The sequence below is a fragment of the Panicum virgatum genome, chromosome 6N, assembly GCF_016808335.1.
Source record: "Panicum virgatum strain AP13 chromosome 6N, P.virgatum_v5, whole genome shotgun sequence".
In the NCBI taxonomy this organism is placed as follows: domain Eukaryota; kingdom Viridiplantae; phylum Streptophyta; class Magnoliopsida; order Poales; family Poaceae; genus Panicum; species Panicum virgatum.
In genome coordinates this window covers 41,923,232-41,941,685 of record NC_053150.1, presented here as the reverse complement: position 1 = coordinate 41,941,685, position 18,454 = coordinate 41,923,232, and the positions used below count along the sequence as shown (strand labels likewise).

At 46.8% G+C, this 18,454-nt stretch overlaps 2 protein-coding genes across 3 annotated transcripts; one reads left to right on the top strand and one right to left on the bottom strand.

Annotated features, from left to right (window-relative positions):
• The first annotated feature begins 1,820 nt into the window (after positions 1-1,820).
• Positions 1,821-8,686, top strand: LOC120678505 (cyclin-dependent kinase C-3-like). Its single transcript, XM_039959739.1, has 11 exons — positions 1,821-2,043; positions 6,172-6,253; positions 6,347-6,437; positions 6,518-6,544; positions 6,681-6,781; positions 6,880-6,952; positions 7,029-7,143; positions 7,257-7,374; positions 7,908-8,053; positions 8,146-8,203; positions 8,405-8,686. The coding sequence occupies exons 1-11, from the start codon at positions 1,928-1,930 to the stop codon at positions 8,450-8,452; spliced, it is 975 nt and encodes a 324-aa protein (XP_039815673.1). The 5' UTR covers positions 1,821-1,927; the 3' UTR covers positions 8,453-8,686.
• A 98-nt stretch (positions 8,687-8,784) lies between these two features.
• On the bottom strand, positions 8,785-17,502 carry LOC120678504 (respiratory burst oxidase homolog protein E-like). Of its 2 annotated transcripts, XM_039959737.1 has the most exons (14): positions 16,585-17,502; positions 16,336-16,495; positions 16,150-16,198; positions 15,826-15,939; positions 15,233-15,724; positions 12,603-13,031; positions 11,005-11,100; positions 10,418-10,533; positions 10,178-10,348; positions 9,922-10,081; positions 9,645-9,833; positions 9,428-9,556; positions 9,246-9,324; positions 8,785-9,150 (listed from the first exon to the last, which is right to left on the bottom strand). In XM_039959737.1, exons 1-14 carry the CDS (start codon positions 17,294-17,296, stop codon positions 9,041-9,043), a joined length of 3,006 nt encoding a protein of 1,001 aa, XP_039815671.1. In that variant the 5' UTR covers positions 17,297-17,502; the 3' UTR covers positions 8,785-9,040. The 2 variants fall into 2 exon arrangements, with proteins under 2 accessions (XP_039815671.1, XP_039815672.1); XM_039959738.1 differs by lacking the exon at positions 12,603-13,031.
• Between the last annotated feature and the right edge of the window lie 952 nt (positions 17,503-18,454).

The following is an 18,454-nucleotide window of genomic DNA, read 5'->3' as shown; positions in this document are numbered from 1 at the left end:
TTTCTACACAAAACGACGACGAGTGCACTCATCATCTCGCCTTGCAAGTCCAACTGATATACATCATTGCTTGCATCAGGAAATGCAGTTATTTTTGTGCCTATCACTGAGTGTAGATCGATTTGGTTGAAAATTCCCACCACAGTCAAGCCCTGTTTAGTTCCCAAAACTTTTCCAGCCCTACAGTAATTTCGAATGTTTGATCGCTAATTAGAAGTACTAAATGTGGATAACTGACAAAACTCATTCCATAACCCTCGATCAAAATCGCGAGACGAATCTAATGAACCTAATTATGCAATAATTAGACAATATCGTGCTACAGTAAATAATACCTAATGATAGATTAATTAGGCGTAATAGATTCGTCTCGCGATTTTCCATCCATCCATGTAATTAGTTTTATAATTAATCTATATTTAAATATGGACTAAATATGAGAGGTGATAAAAGAAACGTTTAGATGCGCCCAGAAACTCTGGGCGCACGAACAGTGAAGGAACAGATGGGCAATATCCTCAGTAGAGCCACAAAAATGACAGGAATTGCTCTTCAACCTAGTAGCTAGGTGATTAGTATTTTGCAAAGCACCTAGCCTCATGTGAAGAACATGGTGTCTTTCTTGAGCGGCTCATCGACAAACAAACGAGGATCACGGCAAGCAATGAAGCGCTGTACAACATTGGGCTTATTTCCATTGCCAAGTGGAGCATGCGGCCTGTGGAAGGCATGAGCTCCCTTAGTTTCTCAATGGTTTACGTCTCGGTGTGTTGTTGTTGTCTCAGTGAGTTTAGTTTTTCTTTTTATGCAATGGGAACATATCTGGTGCAAACCACAACTTCGTGAAAATCCGTGCAAACTACGGTAAAAAAATTGTCTAAATTCACCAAAAAATCACAAATGTAGATGATATAATGATATACAATCTTGTAAAATATCTTGTCAAAACTCGACTTAGTTTGTGAGATATAAAAATAACAAATTTCAAGCCAGAAAGCTGTCCAGGTGATTTGTTAGAAATTTGTTATTTTTATATCTCACAAACGAAGTCGAGTTTGGACAAGATATTTTACAAGATTGTGTATCATCATATCATCTACATGTGTGATTTTTTTTGTGAATTTAGATGACTTTTTTGCCGTGGTTTGCACGGGTTTTCACAAAAATTATGATTTGCACTAGATACGTTCCCGTATGTGTAACATCCCCTTTGTAAGAACCGGCTTCTTTCCTTTGCCGTATGTATATATATATATATATATATATATATATATATATATATATACCGACTAAAATACAACATTGGCCGTGTTTGGATCCTATTGTTAGTGTTAGTGTTAGTTTTTAACCCCTCCAAGTAACCTTTCAAAGAAATAACACATACTAGTTTGGATGCTAGTGTTATTTAGCATTTAATGGTACTTAAAGAACCAATGCTCTCTCTTTTTTCTGTGGAGCCACCAGAAGTAACACAATAATCACATCTTGGAGGGGTTAGAGTTCTGGGGTGTGTCAGTGCCAAATAACACACATGCTCTCAAATGTTATTTAGAAGTTATTTGGGGGGTGTTACTAAATAACACATGGATCCAACATGGCCATTGTACCAAATGATACGTTGGTAAAGTGGAGATGTATTTTGCAGTACAAATGGGGCAGGTTCATTTGGAACCTAGAGTGAAATTTCGGCGAATTTCAACCTTTGCACATTTTCGACAAATAACGGGCTGGCCGTCATGACGGCGCGGCGGCCCAAGCCCAGGCCCACGAAGGAACAGACCGGCTGGTCTTTGACTTGCGTCGGACACTCTCCTGGGGCTTCCGCTGCCTCTGCGTCGTGCCGTCGCTTCCCCCTGCTGCCCAAGCCCCCGGAGGCTCCAGCGGAGCGGTTGCAAGCCCCGCGGCACCGCAGAGGCCTCCGCCGGCGATGGCCGGCCAGGAGGCACCGCTGGGCGCGCTCAACCTGGCGGAGTACGCCCCCGCCGGCGCGCGCACCGTCGACTGCTACAGGCGCATCCGCAAGATCGGCGAGGGCACCTACGGGTAAGCGAAGCTGAAACGAAATCCCCTTCCGGCACGCGGCTGACCGGCTAGAATTCCTCCCGCATTCCGTCCAGCTCCGCCTGAAATTTTAGCCTTGCGCTGCGATTAAACCGTGGATGGTGTGTAGCGTAGCCGTGGGATCGTACGGGCGGCGCCGGCGGCGGCGGAGTGGTGATGATCCATCTGGTCCTTGGTCGCACGATTCACGGCGCGGTTGGAGCCAATTGTCGGAGGAGGCTTTGTGTGGTGTAGGGCGTCCCTAGTGCTTGGAGCGGTGGTGCTTTTGTTGCTTCGTCCTAGATGCCGTCAGTTGTTGGGACTCATTAAAGTTGTAATCATTTAGTGATTTCTTTAGCTATTTCTTAGGGTTCCTTGTTGGGCACTAGGTGTTCCTGCCATGCCTCTGCAGGCTCCTTAATTGTTAGGAAGATATTATAGATTAAATTCTGATGTACAGCAAGCTTGGAAATTTGTGATCTGTGTACACTGCAGTTAGGTAATGCCATTTTTTTAATCTAGTAAAAGGAAAGATATTCTCCTACTGTTTGGTACTAACCTGATTATATGCATTTCACTAGACATTTCACTTTTATGCTTACAACATCACACAGTTACATCGTCTTGCATCTTACCAGACATTCTGATGGTGCTGTTTTCTCCATTGTGATTTTCTTAGCTGGGCCTCCTTCCGTTAAAGTAGGTTTCCTGAATTCCTGCATCAATATTTTGGAGCGCTTTAGGACCAGCACAAGTATTTCATTCGTTAGATAATGTAGATATATTGTCAAATTACCCTGTTCGGCCAATGCTTTGACGACTTAAGATGGAGAGTTGGAAGCATCGAGGTTTACATGATGACATCCTACAACTATGCAACTCCTGTAGATAAGAAAGAACCGATATTTCATTTATTGTGTAAATGATGTTTTACTTCGTTTGGGCAATAGTTCAGGCTTAGGAACAGGCACTGTTATGGTTTAGCCTGTATCCACTCCACTTGGTTCTTTGGCTGTTTCACTGGAAATAAAAATAATAGTTCAATACTTGTGTTTCCTTCCTTTGGCCTTGGAAGGAGTTTTTCACTCTTGCAAGTAATGGAATTGTTTCTACCTTAACCTTTAGGCTTTACCGCTTTAGCCTTTTCTCTCTGAAAATTCCGTTGTTTACTTAACAGAAAAGAAATTTAAACATTCATACTGAAATCTGAATCCTAATTTATTGCAATAATCCTTTTGCAATTAATCGGCAACTCAAGGTTATGCTTGGTTCCTGATGAGCATTCTGCCTCGGTCGGCAAATTTCGCAGTTCAGTAGCCTTCTAAAACCTTCTTCGCTTTGCAACTTGCCCACATGGGAGGATGGTATCCTTGCTTGTGCATATGAGCCAAATAGGCTCTCCTGCACGAGCAAGGCTACACAACGGGTCTGCTTCTTCAGCAATGTTACCTTAGTAGCAGCACATGGCCTCAAAACATGAACTGAACCGAAAGCTTTATAGCACAAATGTGAACAAGAATGGGTACCCAGTGGAACTTATCCATGGGACCCGTTAATCACAGTGCCAGGGAGGAGATTGAAGGGATGGGGTTAGGGTGCTGGCAGTTATGGCACATGGCTGAGGAGCGATTGTGGTCTCAAAAGAAAATTAGTTGACTTTAAAGAAGCTAACTGGACCTATTTCCTGAAAGAATTGGAGTTATGGAACAATTGCTCATGGACTTTGGACAAGCTTCCTTTCTCCCTTTTCATTTCCTTATTTAGTCTTTCCACTTGTTCATGTGCACAGAGATGGTTATTAAGGATAAGTAATGAGCCCATCTCCTTGTGATTGTTGTTTATATTGCCAATTATAGCCGATATGGCAGCGTGCTAGTGATTTTTGACAAGGGGGTTGAAGGAAAGAAGAGGAAGATGGAATCTGGAGTAGCAAGCAGGAGAACCAAACTCACCTACCTTTCCTTACCTAGCCTTGGCTAGGCTGGGGAATTCTTGCTCAGGTAGCCTAGCCTAGCAAAAGAGTAAAGTATGCTCTCAGTGTTTGGATGTTTTAGGAACGGCAAAATTGGATCCATACCACTGAAAGAACCAAACTTTAGATATATACCATCAAAAGATCCTACTATAGATATGTACCATCAAAGATTGAACGTTACAGCTATTTAGCATTCTGTTTGCTTCCGTTACCTTTGATCGTTACTCTGTTTGCTCACCGCGTCTGGTAGCTGAAGTCTGAAGCAACGTTAGATAGACTAGGACCAAGGGTTGGGCGAAGTCAACCAAGCGGAACAAAAGCGACGACGACCAAAGAATCCCCACCCAAAATCCCCCCAGTTCATTCATCGTCGTGCCAAATTGATTCCCGATGATGCTCACGCCACCACCAACGTCGTGGCCTGTGTCGCAGGACCTCGCCGCGCTCGCCGGCTGCGCTCGCTCCCTGTCCCACGGCAATGTCGGCCTGGCGGGCCTCGCCTCCTCCGAATCCAGCCCATCGCCCGGGAGCTAGAGCGCTGGGCGTGGCCCCCGCCCAGTAGCGTGGAGGCCCCCTTGTTGCACGCCTAGCCGATTGGTCACCAAGATCCTGCTACCGAGCTAAGAGGTTCCGACACTATATTCCACACGTGCCTATTCTCCAGCTCAATCTTCCCCTTGTCATTCCAAACATCACCAAGAACCGGGAAGAATCTCTTCGGCGCACCCACTTCCCCAAGTTTCACTTGCAGCCTTTCCAAAGTCTTCCCCAAGCCGCAGCCGCTCCGAGTTGTCATGGACGCAATAAAGCTTCTCGGCTAGCCATCGCAGCTTCCGGTTGGGCCATGGAGGGTGGCACCGACGCAACTGGAGATCACGGGGCAGGCGCCGGCAGTGGAGGTCGTCCAGGAGGTCCTCGGTGTCGGCCATGGCGGCCCCCAGCTCGGCAAGCCAGGCATGCAGCTGTAACGATCGAAGGTAACGGAAGCAAAAAAAAAAGCTGAATAGATGTAACGTTCAATCTTTTGATGGTATCTATATATATAGTAGGATCTTTTGATGGTATATATCTAAAATTTGGTTCTTTTAATGGTATGGATATGGACACAATTTTGCCTTTAGGAACTGAGCCTACCTCAATTGATGGGAGGTGTGGGTGTGCACCCTGGCACTGAAGTTCAAGTACTCTTCGTTTCGAATTTGGCTGCCTATTTCTTGTTATTTACGCCACCTAGTTCCTCCTAGGTTGGTTGAGTTTTCTATTTGAGTATTTAAAACTCGACCTGCAGGGGGTAAGACAGCCCCTGGGTATTTTGCTAAGAAGAAGACCTTCTCACGTAGGTTGAGAAAACTCTTGGACCCCTGCCCCACCCTTACACAGCAGCACTGTAGCCTGTGTGAGACGACCAATGACCAGGGCCGGGCCTTAGACCTATGCTGTGGGACAAACGAGAGGATTTTTTTAACCCATTCCTGAAATTCGCTCCCATGGGGAGTCGAACCTAGGATTTGAGTGCTACTAGAGCCACCTAACCAACTCAGCTAGAGGCCTGTTCGCTTTGTTTGAGTATTTGAATCTAATAACTTGTCTTAACCTCTACTATGTTGACTGCTGTAACTCGTCCCTATTAGAGGGTCTATTATATTCATTTGTAAACAATTAAAGTGTGCGTGTCCCTTTTTTCCTTTCTATATCTACAACGGGTATTCGATGCAAGCACTTCAATTGCAAACATGAGTATGCATTGGTGTGATATGTATAAGTGTATGAAGATGCAAAAACTAAACTTTTTGAGAAATTTGTAGCGTTCACTAAAAGGAGCCATAAGGTAGTATTTTTGCACTAACAATAATCTATAGCCCTTTCTAGAATCTTGTTCTCACTGAATCAGGTGGGCTATAATGATCTCTCATTGTGTCTTAAAAGCTCTCTGAAATAAAAATGCTAACTTTCTAGTTTTGGTATTCTTTCTTATGCCTAGTATCATTTGCTGATGAGAAAATAAAATAAAAGGTATTATCCACCATCCTTTCCGTAGATTGTATTTCATCACCATCAAACTTGAAGCTGGCAAAGCTTTTGCTACTATATACATTTGTATGATATGTGTAACTGCCTAATCTGTCACTTCCATGTCTTTTTCCTACAAATATCAGCGAGGTGTTTGAGGCTGTGGATATTATTACTGGGGAAAGAGCAGCACTTAAGAAAATAAAACTGGATGATGGCAAAGAAGGGGTAAGCTTTATGATCTCAACAAAGCTATTGATATTCCTTTTATGATTTGCAAGCATATTGTAGACCCATCTAAACTGTTCAGTGCTTCTGTAGTTTCCACGCCAAATCTTGCGTGAGATTAAACTATTAAAAAAGCTGGATCATGAGAACATCATCAGATTGAAAGAGATTGTAGTATCTCCTGGTAACAAATATTCATCTAGTCATTTCTAGATATGCAATAGAGTATTATGGCATTGCTTAACCATTTTAAGATTTTCTCAGGTTCTGCACATGGAACAGGAGGATCTGGTACATCACTAAGTTCTCTTTTGTTTGGTTGCTTATATTCTTCATTTATGTGGTTCATGATGATTTATTTGTTTGCCCTTTTAATTGATTGAAACTGCATATATTTTATCCTGTGAACTGTGTTAAACATATACAGATAATAATCAGATGTATAGGGGAGATATCTACATGGTTTTTGAATACATGGACCATGATTTGAAGAAAGTATTGCACCATAGTACCCCGTCCCAAGTCAAGGTACTCTAACAGACTTACTCAAAAAGTAGAATTAACAGTGAGATGTGTCATTGCTGCTCTTCTTAAAATGTATCATTGACAAAATTCCATTTGTTTAGGTTTATATGGACCAGCTGCTAAAAGGATTGCACTACTGCCATGTCAATAATGTACTTCATCGTGATATCAAAGGTTTACTCTATTTGGATTTAAATTCAAGCTTTACCTCTCCGATATTCTTATTTCAGAATTCCTTATTTGTTTCTAGGGGCTAATCTTCTAATAAGTGGTGGTAAGCTTTTGAAGCTCGCTGATTTTGGCCTTGCAAGGCCATTTACTAGAGAAGGAACTTTGACAAATCATGTCATCACTTTATGGTACCGGTAAGTGGAATGAGGAATCAGGGAAAATAGCCTCATGACATAATTCTCTTGCCCAGCATATTTTGGCCACTTTTTTCGCACTTATGCCAACACAACTTTTTCCATCATTATAGACCCCCGGAGTTGCTTCTTGGTGCTACAAATTATGCTGAAGCTGTGGATATTTGGTCTGTTGGTTGCATTTTTGCTGAATTTTTTCTTAAAAAACCATTGTTTCCTGGCAGAACCGAGGTATTATGTCTATCGCTTCTCTCTTTTCTTCTGCTCTTGCTCCTGGTGCTATTTACGATATGATCAGTGAATTATTATTTACTAGATTTTGAATTTTGAACTTTATTCCTGAATATGTGATGAGGTTTGGTTTCATGCGCAAATTGAACTTTTTAGCTCCTGTGTCTGTTATTACTGGATTAGTGTGATGATCCATATCTGTCCTATTTTCTTCTGTCATCCCTTTTCCATTACCACTAGTATCCACTTAAAAATCCTTGGAGTTATTAGTTTCGTAGAATATGCAGCTAGCTATACCAATCTTTGAAAGATTAGATATGTTTCTTTGGACCATCAAAGTTAAGTACTTTTCTTTGGACCACTTTTAAACAAATTGTATGTTAATAACTTGATATTATGATCCTATATATTATATCTTTGACTGCTAATTCATAGAAACTATGCCAACTGGTATGCTGTTCTATAATATTTCCTCAAGTATAGCTTGAGTACTTTTTCATAAAACCTTGACAGATGCTTGTGTATTGTTTCAGCAAGACCAGCTGTCCAAAATATTTGAACTCTGTGGATCTCCAAATGAGGAAAACTGGCCAGGTGTATCCAAGCTACCATTGTACAAGACTATGGCTATCCATCCTGTGACGCCTACCAAGCGACGCCTGAGAGATATGTTACAGAAGTAATCCACTTACTATTTGTTTACACCTATGTATTGAGTAGTTATTAGTTTTTTTAAGGTTTGAATTTAATGTGGCAAAAAAATCTCTACAGCTTCGACCATCATGCTGTCGATTTAATTGAACGCATGTTGATCCTTAATCCTACACAGGTATGTTCTATTTCACACAGTTCTACGTTATCAGCATTTAATTTGTTATCTGAGGTTCATATGAAACACGCTAACTGATGGAACTTCGTATCAGCTTTTTTGTGACCATGTTTAGGAATGTGATTGGACCTGTTATACGCATGACATCTTCGAAATTTGTTTACAAACTGTCCGATAATTGGTGCCTTTCTTTGTTTGCAGAGAATTTCTGCACAAGATGCTCTTGCTGCGGCTTACTTCACCAACTAAACTTATGTGTAGATCGAGTTTTTTTGACCTTATCAGACCTTGTCTGGTGATCTCATTGGTGTAAGTACTACATGAAGACTGAAGTCTTGTTTCTCCTGTTGACCTTGGGTTAGGGCTAGCGAGCAGTTTTAACTTTGTCTGTTTTAGCTCTAAACATATATATAGATGATGTACATTGTTACTCGTGACAAACTGTAATTGATCATCAATTCATTACAAGTTTATTGAATGCTATATGGAGTGCCTCTGCCTCAACTAATACAACGTGTGCTGGCAATGCTAGTTGGTTCATCATCTGAGGCATAAGAACCGATTAACAATACATGATTTCTGCACAATGCCAATGAGTAATAAATTAACCATGAACAACTAACTGAATGATATACATTCAGATTGGTGGTCTCAGTCTCTTGTATGCTTAGCATACAATGAGTAGCTATGAGCTATACATGTATACCTGTAACTACCCTCTGCCTCATACTATGTACATTTACATATGGTGAAGAGGGTCAGTTTGCATCTATGCAAAATTTGTGGCTGTTTTATCGGTATCTACTACTACTATGAAATTCAGGAGTGTATTCTCTATCAGAAATACTCCTTATGAAAATCAAAGCGTGTTCCTGTTCTGTGGCTCATGTCAAGTGACAGTTTCTTCAATTCTTTGGCAAGTGTAGGTCTCCCACAGTAAAACACCCCTGCATCCACAATAAAATCTTATGATCAGAACTATCCATTGAGGCATGCTAAATTGCTAATGGTTATTTGAGGGGGAGAAAACGAAAAATATTACCAACTGTGGAATTTGGGTGCTTGGAAGCGATTCTTGTGAATACTTCTTTCCAGTTTGGTCTTGCAAAATGTGTCCTGACCTGAAACGTCAGTACAAATCACACGTTCAGTTTGCAATCATGTTCATTAAATTCCTCCCAGATTGATCATGCTACTCTGTTTGCTCAAATAAACTATGTTTACCCTTGTTCCTGATACAATGTCTACACCATGCTTCGCATGGTTCAGGGCTTGTACCATTGACAGTAGTGTCGTCCTTGCATCACGCTCCTCATAGACGCTTGTCAGATAGTTGTGCAGCTCAATGACACCCTGGTTGAACCATCAGGAACCCCATCATAACTCAGAAATACATCAACATTTGCAGGGTCAAGGCACACAGAAAGGATAGAGACTTCACCTTCTTGTCCATCTCAGCGACCTCGTTCATCACCCCTTTGAACCACTCGAATGATCCCGGCTCCCTTGTGACCCAGTAGAAGTGCGCACAGCTTGTCCGGTACGCCCGCCTCTTGTTGCTGCTGCTTGCCGTGGACACGCCGAAGCTGTTGGCACTGTCCTCGGGCCTGCCGGTCTCCATTGCCAGGTCCTGAAAGGTTCAGACAAGAGTGACAAGTCAAACAAGCAAGATTTGAGTCACATAAATCTGAAACTGGATTCTACACGCAAAACAGTACCATCAGCTCATCAGCCAGCTTGATATTGTTCAGCAGATCTCTCAGGATGCTGATAAAAGGCGTGGCGCCGATCCCGAGGCCGACGAGAAGTAGCACATCATAGTTCCTGAAATCCTGTGCAGGGGCGCCATAGGGGCCATCGACCAGCAACCTTGGCGGACTGCACCAGAAGCAAGGCGTTGCTCAGTTTCATTACATCAGGCTGGGATCAAACAGACAAAAGGAGGAACAGGGTAGGTTGGAGAATGCACGGAACCTCTTCTGTTCTGCTGCGCCTAGATCCCCGAACGCGGCTCGCCTCGGCACGCTCGGTGTGAAATAGTTCTCGACAAAGATGCGCTTGAGCTCTTGAGTCCAGTCTCCCCTGGTCTGGATGTGGACACTGATGTAGTCATCTCCAGGAGCTGAAGTGATGGAGAAAGGATGCCTTGCAAGTGTGCAAAAAGTCAGGGATATTGGCAGCATGGGTGGTTGATGGATGAAGAGTCAAGCATACCATTCAAACGGAGATATTGTTGGACACTGGAGAAATATGTACTGCCCGCTTCTGTAGCGAAATCCGTAAGGTTTCGACATTGTTATGGTCAAGACGTTCCCCGGTAGAAGGCACACCTGAGTGAATATGAGAGCTGTAAGAACATGCATAAACCTCGTTATCTGATTCCATCTACCAGGTATTTCAATATTTGTTCAATATTTCTCATCTGGTTTCATCTTAAAATTACGAGACTTTTGATATGAAGTGACTAGCTAATGATGGGCACTTGGGCAGTTGTTCTAAATGAGACAAATGTTCAATTGACCTAGCACCATATCCCCATCTTACTGTCCACATGCCATAACCTTTCATATGGCTGAAACCTTCCATTCTCCAAAGGGCAATGGTGGTTGCAACAATTTGCAAGACACAACTGACGACTAAACCAAATCTGCACATGCCCCTGGGTGCATATCATACGCTGCTTGTCTTTTCGACCAACTGACGATGATAGGGTGATCGTTTTTTTTGTCAGTGAGTGTGCCGACTGGTGCTTGACATGCAGATAATGAGATGCTAGATGAGCTCTTGGATGATTCAGTTACCTTGAGGATCTTAACAGCATACGCCTTGGATCTGAAGGCCCGTAGCGTCCGCTCCCCAACATAAAGCACCAGCGGTACAGAAATGTACATCCATGTCTGGAGATGACCAAAGAGATCACACTGTTAGCATCAAGTTTTTTTGTAGAACTGTTCCGAGAGACACTAAAGAGGTTCAGATAGAGTGGAGACTGTCACTACATTTCATGCAAAAGCATGGGTGAAAAGAGGGTGCGGAAAGCAATGTTCAGTAACTTCAGTTACAGTACTAACGTTTTAGCATACAACATTGTTCCGAGATCCAAGTAAAATACAGGTTTATTTGAACTGAATCAAGAACATTCAACCACTCAGCAGTTTGGCAGCTGTCAGATTCCCTAGGAGTGTTTCATTCAGTGTCAGGCAATGGGATAGAATGGCGGTTGTATAGGCGAGCGAGAAAGTAGTACTCGTCTGCATTTCATTAATACGGAGTAGTTTCTTTGACGGAACTTATTCCCAGCATCTTCCTTTTTTTTGTGCGAATCAATTCCTAGATAGTAGATACCACATCCGTGACCACTTTACATCGAACACTCCTAGCTTGGTCAGCTCACTACAATCATTGTAGCATTGTCCAGCCAACATGTGGCGATGCAAAAAGATTTTTTTCTGAAAAAAAAAATCAGGTAATCCACAGTAGTTGCTGATTGCAAGGGATCAGAAACAGAACAATCAAGCCAGATCAGCACAAGTCTAAAGCGCTTGTGCTCTTGGAAATGTGAGGGAGGCCACATTGCCCATGCCATGCATGGGTGTCAACCATCAAGTATTCAAGTCTACATGTCGTTGGACAACGATCACATTCACTATTTGTGGTTGATGTACAGGTCAAAACTCCTGTTTCCGTGTTCATGTGGGGTCTAGACTCTAGACAAAACAAAATACAATGGGATTTGAGGCTTTGACAAATGTGGTTCTGCAAAAAAGAGATTTATGAAAAGAATATTTTGCAACATAAACCTTTCTAGTTAAAATAAATTATATAGTTTCCTAGATTAAATGCTTGGCACCCAGGACACGCGGATGAGTCTTCTGTAGTATTGCAGAGGGACTCACCCGCTGACATGTAGTCCCTCTCTGCAGAGGGACTACATGTCAGCGGGTGAGTCCCTCTGCAGTAGTGCAGATGAACTACTTCCGGAAACACATGCGTGTAAGTGGGAAGCAACTCCTCTGCAGTACTGCTCCACATGTCAGGGACTCGACTTCAAAGGGCAGTACTGCAGAGGATCCTCGCGGCTGTAAGGCTGACCACAGCGGAGGGAGCAAGAGCAAATTTGCTCCCTCTTCGTTTCCCACGCCCTCTCTGTCTACAGTGCCAAACAGTGCATCTACAGTGTCAAACAGTGTATTTGCTCCTTCATTTCCTCCTTCCACTGTGGACGGTCTAAGTGATGGTGCCTCTATCCGTTAACCCAATAAGGTTGATGCGAAAGTAATTGATTGGCCAGCTGACAAGCACACTGCTGGCTTAATGCTAAGCAGATACGGTCCAGGTCCGATCCGACCTGAACAGGCCACCAACCAGAAGTCCCGAACCAAAGGGAAGCAAAGCTTACCGTCCTCTGGTACCACCTGTCGACGAGGAACATGAACCAGCCGTGGACGAGCAGCAGGAGGTAGACGACGATGAGCAGGTGGTGCGAGTACCAGAAGGCGTTGAACCCGGCGAGGTGGCCCAGCGGGAACGGGAGCCCCAGCCGGCGCCGCCCGCCGCCGGCGCCGCCGCCCTTGGCCATCATCTCCTCCCGCTTCCGGAAGGGGCGCGTGGCCAGGGTGAAGGAGACGGCCATGAGCGTGACCATGACGATCCCCGTGACCCCCTCGGCGCCGGCGAGGAGGCCCCGGTACGTGGGCCTGTCCCGGCCGAAGAAGCGCGCCACGGGGCGGTACTCGTCGGGCCCCGACGCGATCAGCCGCGGGAAGTCGCACGCCAAGTGGTTGCCGGCGTGCAGGCAGATGCCCAGCGCGATCGCCGTCGCGATGATCTGCGTCAAACTCCCAATGGTGGTTTCGGCATGATTACTAACTACTACGTACCAGTACATGGTAAAAGTAAAAATTAACCACCTCAATTTTACATTTTAAACTCTTTCGACTTTCTTTTTTATTTTAGACAAAAAGATCTACCATGAATAATTAGTCATGACAAGATGATTAATTAGTGGATATTTGCTTGGGTCGGGATGGATGGTTGATGATTGTTGTGTATGGCTTCGCGGCATCAATCAGAGGGGCCCAGGAAATCTGGCAATCTGCCTCTCCACACTTGCCGTCTTGTCAGGCTAATCGCAGTCCTCAATTGAAATATTTATTAGCAACAGTGTTTTGTCCGTCTAACCACTAATTGCGAGTAAGAAATGTAGTTTCCATATTATAGCAAAGTTTTAACATGCTGAAAGTACCTTTTAAAACAGATACTGTATATCAATAGTTTTTGCAGAAATCCAGAAACAAAAGAAAATTTCGATGGTGTAGATACGGTATGGGTGGTAACAATATATACAGGGTGGTAACAATTCGATTTGACTCTTATATATATATTTAACTCATAATTGTATAAGATAAAACCTAACTTTGAGATTATCATGATTAAAAATTACGGCCTTTTACCACTGGACTTACATAGGTTTTTAATTAAATTAACAGTTTTTTAGGTTAGACTTTTGCCGGTGAAATAGCTGAACTAGAGGTGAACACTGAAACCAACATTTAAAGCTTGGCATGCTATTCAGTTAGCCCGACCAAATCATAGCAAGCTCACTGTTTGCACGACCAAATGTACAGGGTTCACAAAACCGTTGGGAACCGGTCAAAACCGTTGGGAACCGGTATCAAATCAGCCCAAATTCAAAATTCAAATTTGAATTCAAAAAAATGAAAAATTCCCAAAAAAATTCTAAAAATACTTCAAGGTGCGACGAATCTAATGGTGTCAAATTTTCTCAAAAATTCGTTCATTTAGTATAGTTTGCGGGGATCTGAAGTTAAACAAAAAAAAGCGTGCATACAAAAGTATACAAATACAATATAAAAGTAGTACAAAAGAGGGTTAGAGGGTTCATTTAGGCTAAAATATGTTATACAAACATTCATTTAGTATACTTTACAGCCATTTGAATTTAAACCAAAAAAGAAAAAAATTTGAATTTGGCGGGTTACTAGTCAAACCGACCGGTAAACCAATCAAACCGGCTGGTAAACCGGTCAAACCGACCGATATACCGGTACGAACCGTTTGCACAGAGGATTTTAAATTCAAATTTGACTTCGACCGGTTTCCGGCCAAACCGGTCCGGTATACCGGTACCGGACCCTGCCGGTTTGGCCGGACCGGTCAGTAACGTAAACCCTGCAAATGTAATGCGACGTGGATCCCTCCTGCTACGTGCACATTTTCAACGAGTTCCTCTGCAGGTGGGGTGGATGCGGGCCCACCTGGAAGCGGAGAACCCCTGTCGGTTCGGCGAAATTTTTTTCACATAATGACAAATACATGCATGGAGTACTAAACGAAATTTATTTGCGAAACCTTTTCACGGATGGGTGTAGCTTTTTGAGACGAATCTAATGAGCCTAATTAATCCATGATTTGCTACAGTAATGCTACAGTGAGACTGTTCGGCTGGTAGAATGAAAAGTATTATGTGAGAGGAAATAAGCCGAGACAAGCTGTGCCAAGATTAGCCGAACAGCCCCAATAACCTTCTTCTAATCATGCGGTCAATGACCTCATTAGATTCGTCTTGTGAATTTACCCAGGGTTCTGAAGATGGTTTTGTAATTAGACTTTATTTAGTACTACTAATTAGTAGTCAAAGTTGCAAAAAGATTCACCAAATTTTTTTACCACCCTAAGCAAACACAGCCTTTCATCGGGCCTGAAATTTTGCAAGGGCCCACCGCGAGCCCAAAGTACGCTCGGCCCGCCCGGGAAGCCGGAAAAGTCAGTCACGCGGCAAAGCCGCACGAGATCCAAGCCCCGCCCGGGCCGGCCCCACGCGGCAGCGGCCCAATGATTGGCTGCGCGACGCAAGGCGACGGCGACGGCGACGGCCGCCGGCGCCTCGCCACCGATGGCGACCGCCCAACGACCACCGCCCGGCCGCCCCCGACGCAAAACCAAAAAAAAACACTCGCTGCCACGGGGCCCGCGTGTCAGCGGCGGCGCGGGGAGAGCTCGTATTACCTTGTGGAAGGCGATGCCGTCGTCGAAGGGGACGAAGTAGCGGGCCCACGTGGAGCGCGCCCACGTCAGCGTGTTGCGGCAGACCGGGAGGAGCACGAGCGCCATGTTGAGCTTGAGCGTCTCGGCGGCGCCCTTGGCCGTCGGGAGGCAGTACCCCATCACCCGGAACGCCGCCGACCGCCGGTACTCCACGAACCGCCACGCGAACAGCGCCGCCATCGCGGCCGCCCACAGCGCTAGCACCCACGCGCGGCGCCAGCCCTCCGCCGCCGCCACGCGCGCCCTCGCCGCCGCGCGCCGCGGGCTCCACCGCCGTCGCATCCGCGCGCAGGCCTGCTGCTTCTGCTGCGCCGCCGCCGCCGCCGCCGGCTGCCCGCCCGCGCCGCCGGCGCTGAGGCCCTGGCTCCACTGCGCCGCGCTGCCGCTGCTCAGCGGCCGGCTGTACGTCATGTACGTGTCGCGCTGCAGGAGCAGCGCCTCCAGCTGCCACAGCTGCGCACGTGGCGGGTCAGCAAGTAGTCCGCCGACACGTGGCAGCGTACAGCGACAACGGGTGGGTGGCGTATTTGCACGTGCGTATACAGTTTATGTACCTCTATGTAGCCGAGGTTCTCCGGGTCGAGTTCCTCCATGATGAGCGCGGCGTACTCCTCCGCCTGCTCCTTCAGCTTCGACAGCTTGTTCGCCGACGCGCTCAGGACGATCAGCTAAGAAAAAAGTAAACCAAAAAAAAAACTTTTTTATAGCTAACCACACGCTCGAGATCAAATTTAATTACCGGCACGGTGAAATTCCATGCGTAAACTCTCCCAAGGTGATAGTTACAGCAGTGCCAGTGATACTGGCATGTTACTTTCAACTACTACTGCTAACGAAACTCTGTCGGCTGATTAATCAAGTGAGCTCAACTGGATTACCTCTTGCACTTCCTCCCTCGTGATCCTGCCGTCCACGTTGGTGTCCACCCTGGATTGAAAAGAATTTGATTTCATGCCAAGAACGCCATGAGCAGGCAGCAAGAACTTTGTTGATTGATAGGGTGAAGGAGCTCTAGGATTCATGAACAGAGGAAAAGGATTGGTGAGTGATAGGGTAGGGCGTACATGTCGAAGAAGATTTGGAGGCGCGCGTCGAAGCTCTGGTCGGAGATTTGGAGCCAGAAGTCGTAGAGCTCGTCCTTGCTGATCCGCTCCAGGTTCTGCCGCCGCCGCCGCGCCAGCGCGTCGAAGATGCCCACCGCGAAGTCCTTGGAGTCCACCATCCCTGCAGCCAGCCGCGGCAATGCCGTCACGGTGATCGCGCCGGCCGACAGCAATCCTGGCCACGGACGGCGGAGGACTCCTCGCACTTACCGATGCAGTCGCCGAAGTCGTCGCGGGCGAGGAGGCCGTCGCGCGCGAGCGCGTTGAAGCGCTCCTCGACGCGGCGCCAGAGGTCGCCGCCGCCGCCGCCGGCGGCGGCGGAGGACCCCGTGGTGCGGCTGATGAACCGGAGGCCCTTGAGCGCGCGCCGGGCCCCGGACCGCGACCGGTTCAGCCGCGCCTGGGCGCGCCGCCGCTCGCGCGCCGCCAGCGCCGCCTCCCGCACCGCCTGCTGATCGGACGCCGCGGCGGTGGCGGCCGGCGCCGGCGGGTGCCGCTGCGACGGCGACGGCGACGGCGAGCGCAGCCACGCGAACTTCCTCCGTATCCGCGACGACGTCGACGAGCAGCGGCTCAGGCTCCGCCCCGCGTCCGGCGTGTGCGCGCCGCCACTGCCGCCGGCCAGCGACGTGGGCCCGTAGAGCGCCGCGGCGGTGGGCGTGACGCTGCGCACCACCATGGACTCCTCGTCCAGCTCCAGCATGACCTCCACGAGGTCGCTCTGGTCCGCGAGGAACGCCGGCAGCATTCCCTCCGCGCCTCCCGCGGCGGACGTGGACGCGCCGAACTCGTCGCTGTGCGCCGTGATGAACGACTCATTGTCGGACGCGTCGGTCTGGTCGTCGGCGAGGTAGTCCGCGATGCGCCGGCGCCAGGTCCGCCGCCCGCTCCCCGACGACGACCCCCGCGACGGCGTCCACATGGCCCCCTACCTAGGCTTCTTCTCGACGCCCCTGCTGCCCCCGCAGCATGTCCCCGCGGCTCTGCTTGGCCGGCCTCACCCTGCTCCGCTCAGGTGATCACCTGCTTGTCGCGAGCTGCGCTGAGCTGGGAGGCGAGGGGAGCCGGGGCAGGAGGGCGATGTATATGCCCGGCCGGGCGTTCGGCGCCGCGCCCGGTGGTTGGGATTCGGTGTGCCGAGTCGCGGACGCTGCCAAGCGGACCGCATAAAAGTAGGCAAACGGTGAGTGTCCTGTGGGACACGGGCCTTCTTCTACGTAGCTCATACGGAGGCCATGGAGGGGTTTGTATCTTGCAAAATTCGACCATCTTTTCTCGAAAATTCGACTGCCTGTCTGATAAAACTTATGCAGTGTTTTCGTGAAAAACTTTGCGATGAGATTGCATTGGGGGTAGCTAACTGACATGGCTACCTACTTCCTTGTTATGTATCTGTTCTTGTTAGCAACTGAATGTGCAGTGATCAACTGCAGCAGCCGGCGAGGCAGCGAGCACTGAGCTACATGTCGATAAAAATGGGCTATGGCCCCCCTTATCCAAATGAAGTCACATAGGCATTTTGTGTAAACCCACTCACCTAGACTTTGGCAGCCATGACAGAAGGTGCAGATGGCATGCAACGCTGGGTGACGGTCGCATCGCCGCTCACGTCTCATTGGCCCTCGCCCTCGCCTCCCGATCTGCGGTCTCCATTGTTTGCCGCTCGCCGGCCTCACAGCCGGCCGCAAGATGGATTGAACTCAGGCTGTCACAATCCACCAATCCCAATTAGTTTGTGGTTCATCCAATCCCTAACGTCACTTACCAAGGACAGACTTCTTCCTCCTCAGTTCTTGGTCAGGGAAAAATAACCCCCTCTAAGTTTCATTTCTAGCTCCGCCACTGCCGGGCAAGTTGGAGGGGCAGACCAATTTGTGCGCTCTGATCTTGTGTCAGCCCCGGGAACTTGAAAAAAAAAATCGTGCAGACAAATTAGCCCGTGTCAGTCTGAAGATTGCACTATAATTTTAATTTGAGGTTGCAAAAGCAAATGCAAGTCTGCAACTTAGGTCCTGTTTAGATCCAAAATCTCAAAACGCAAAATTTTTGTAAATCGTCTGCATAGTGTATTAAATATAGT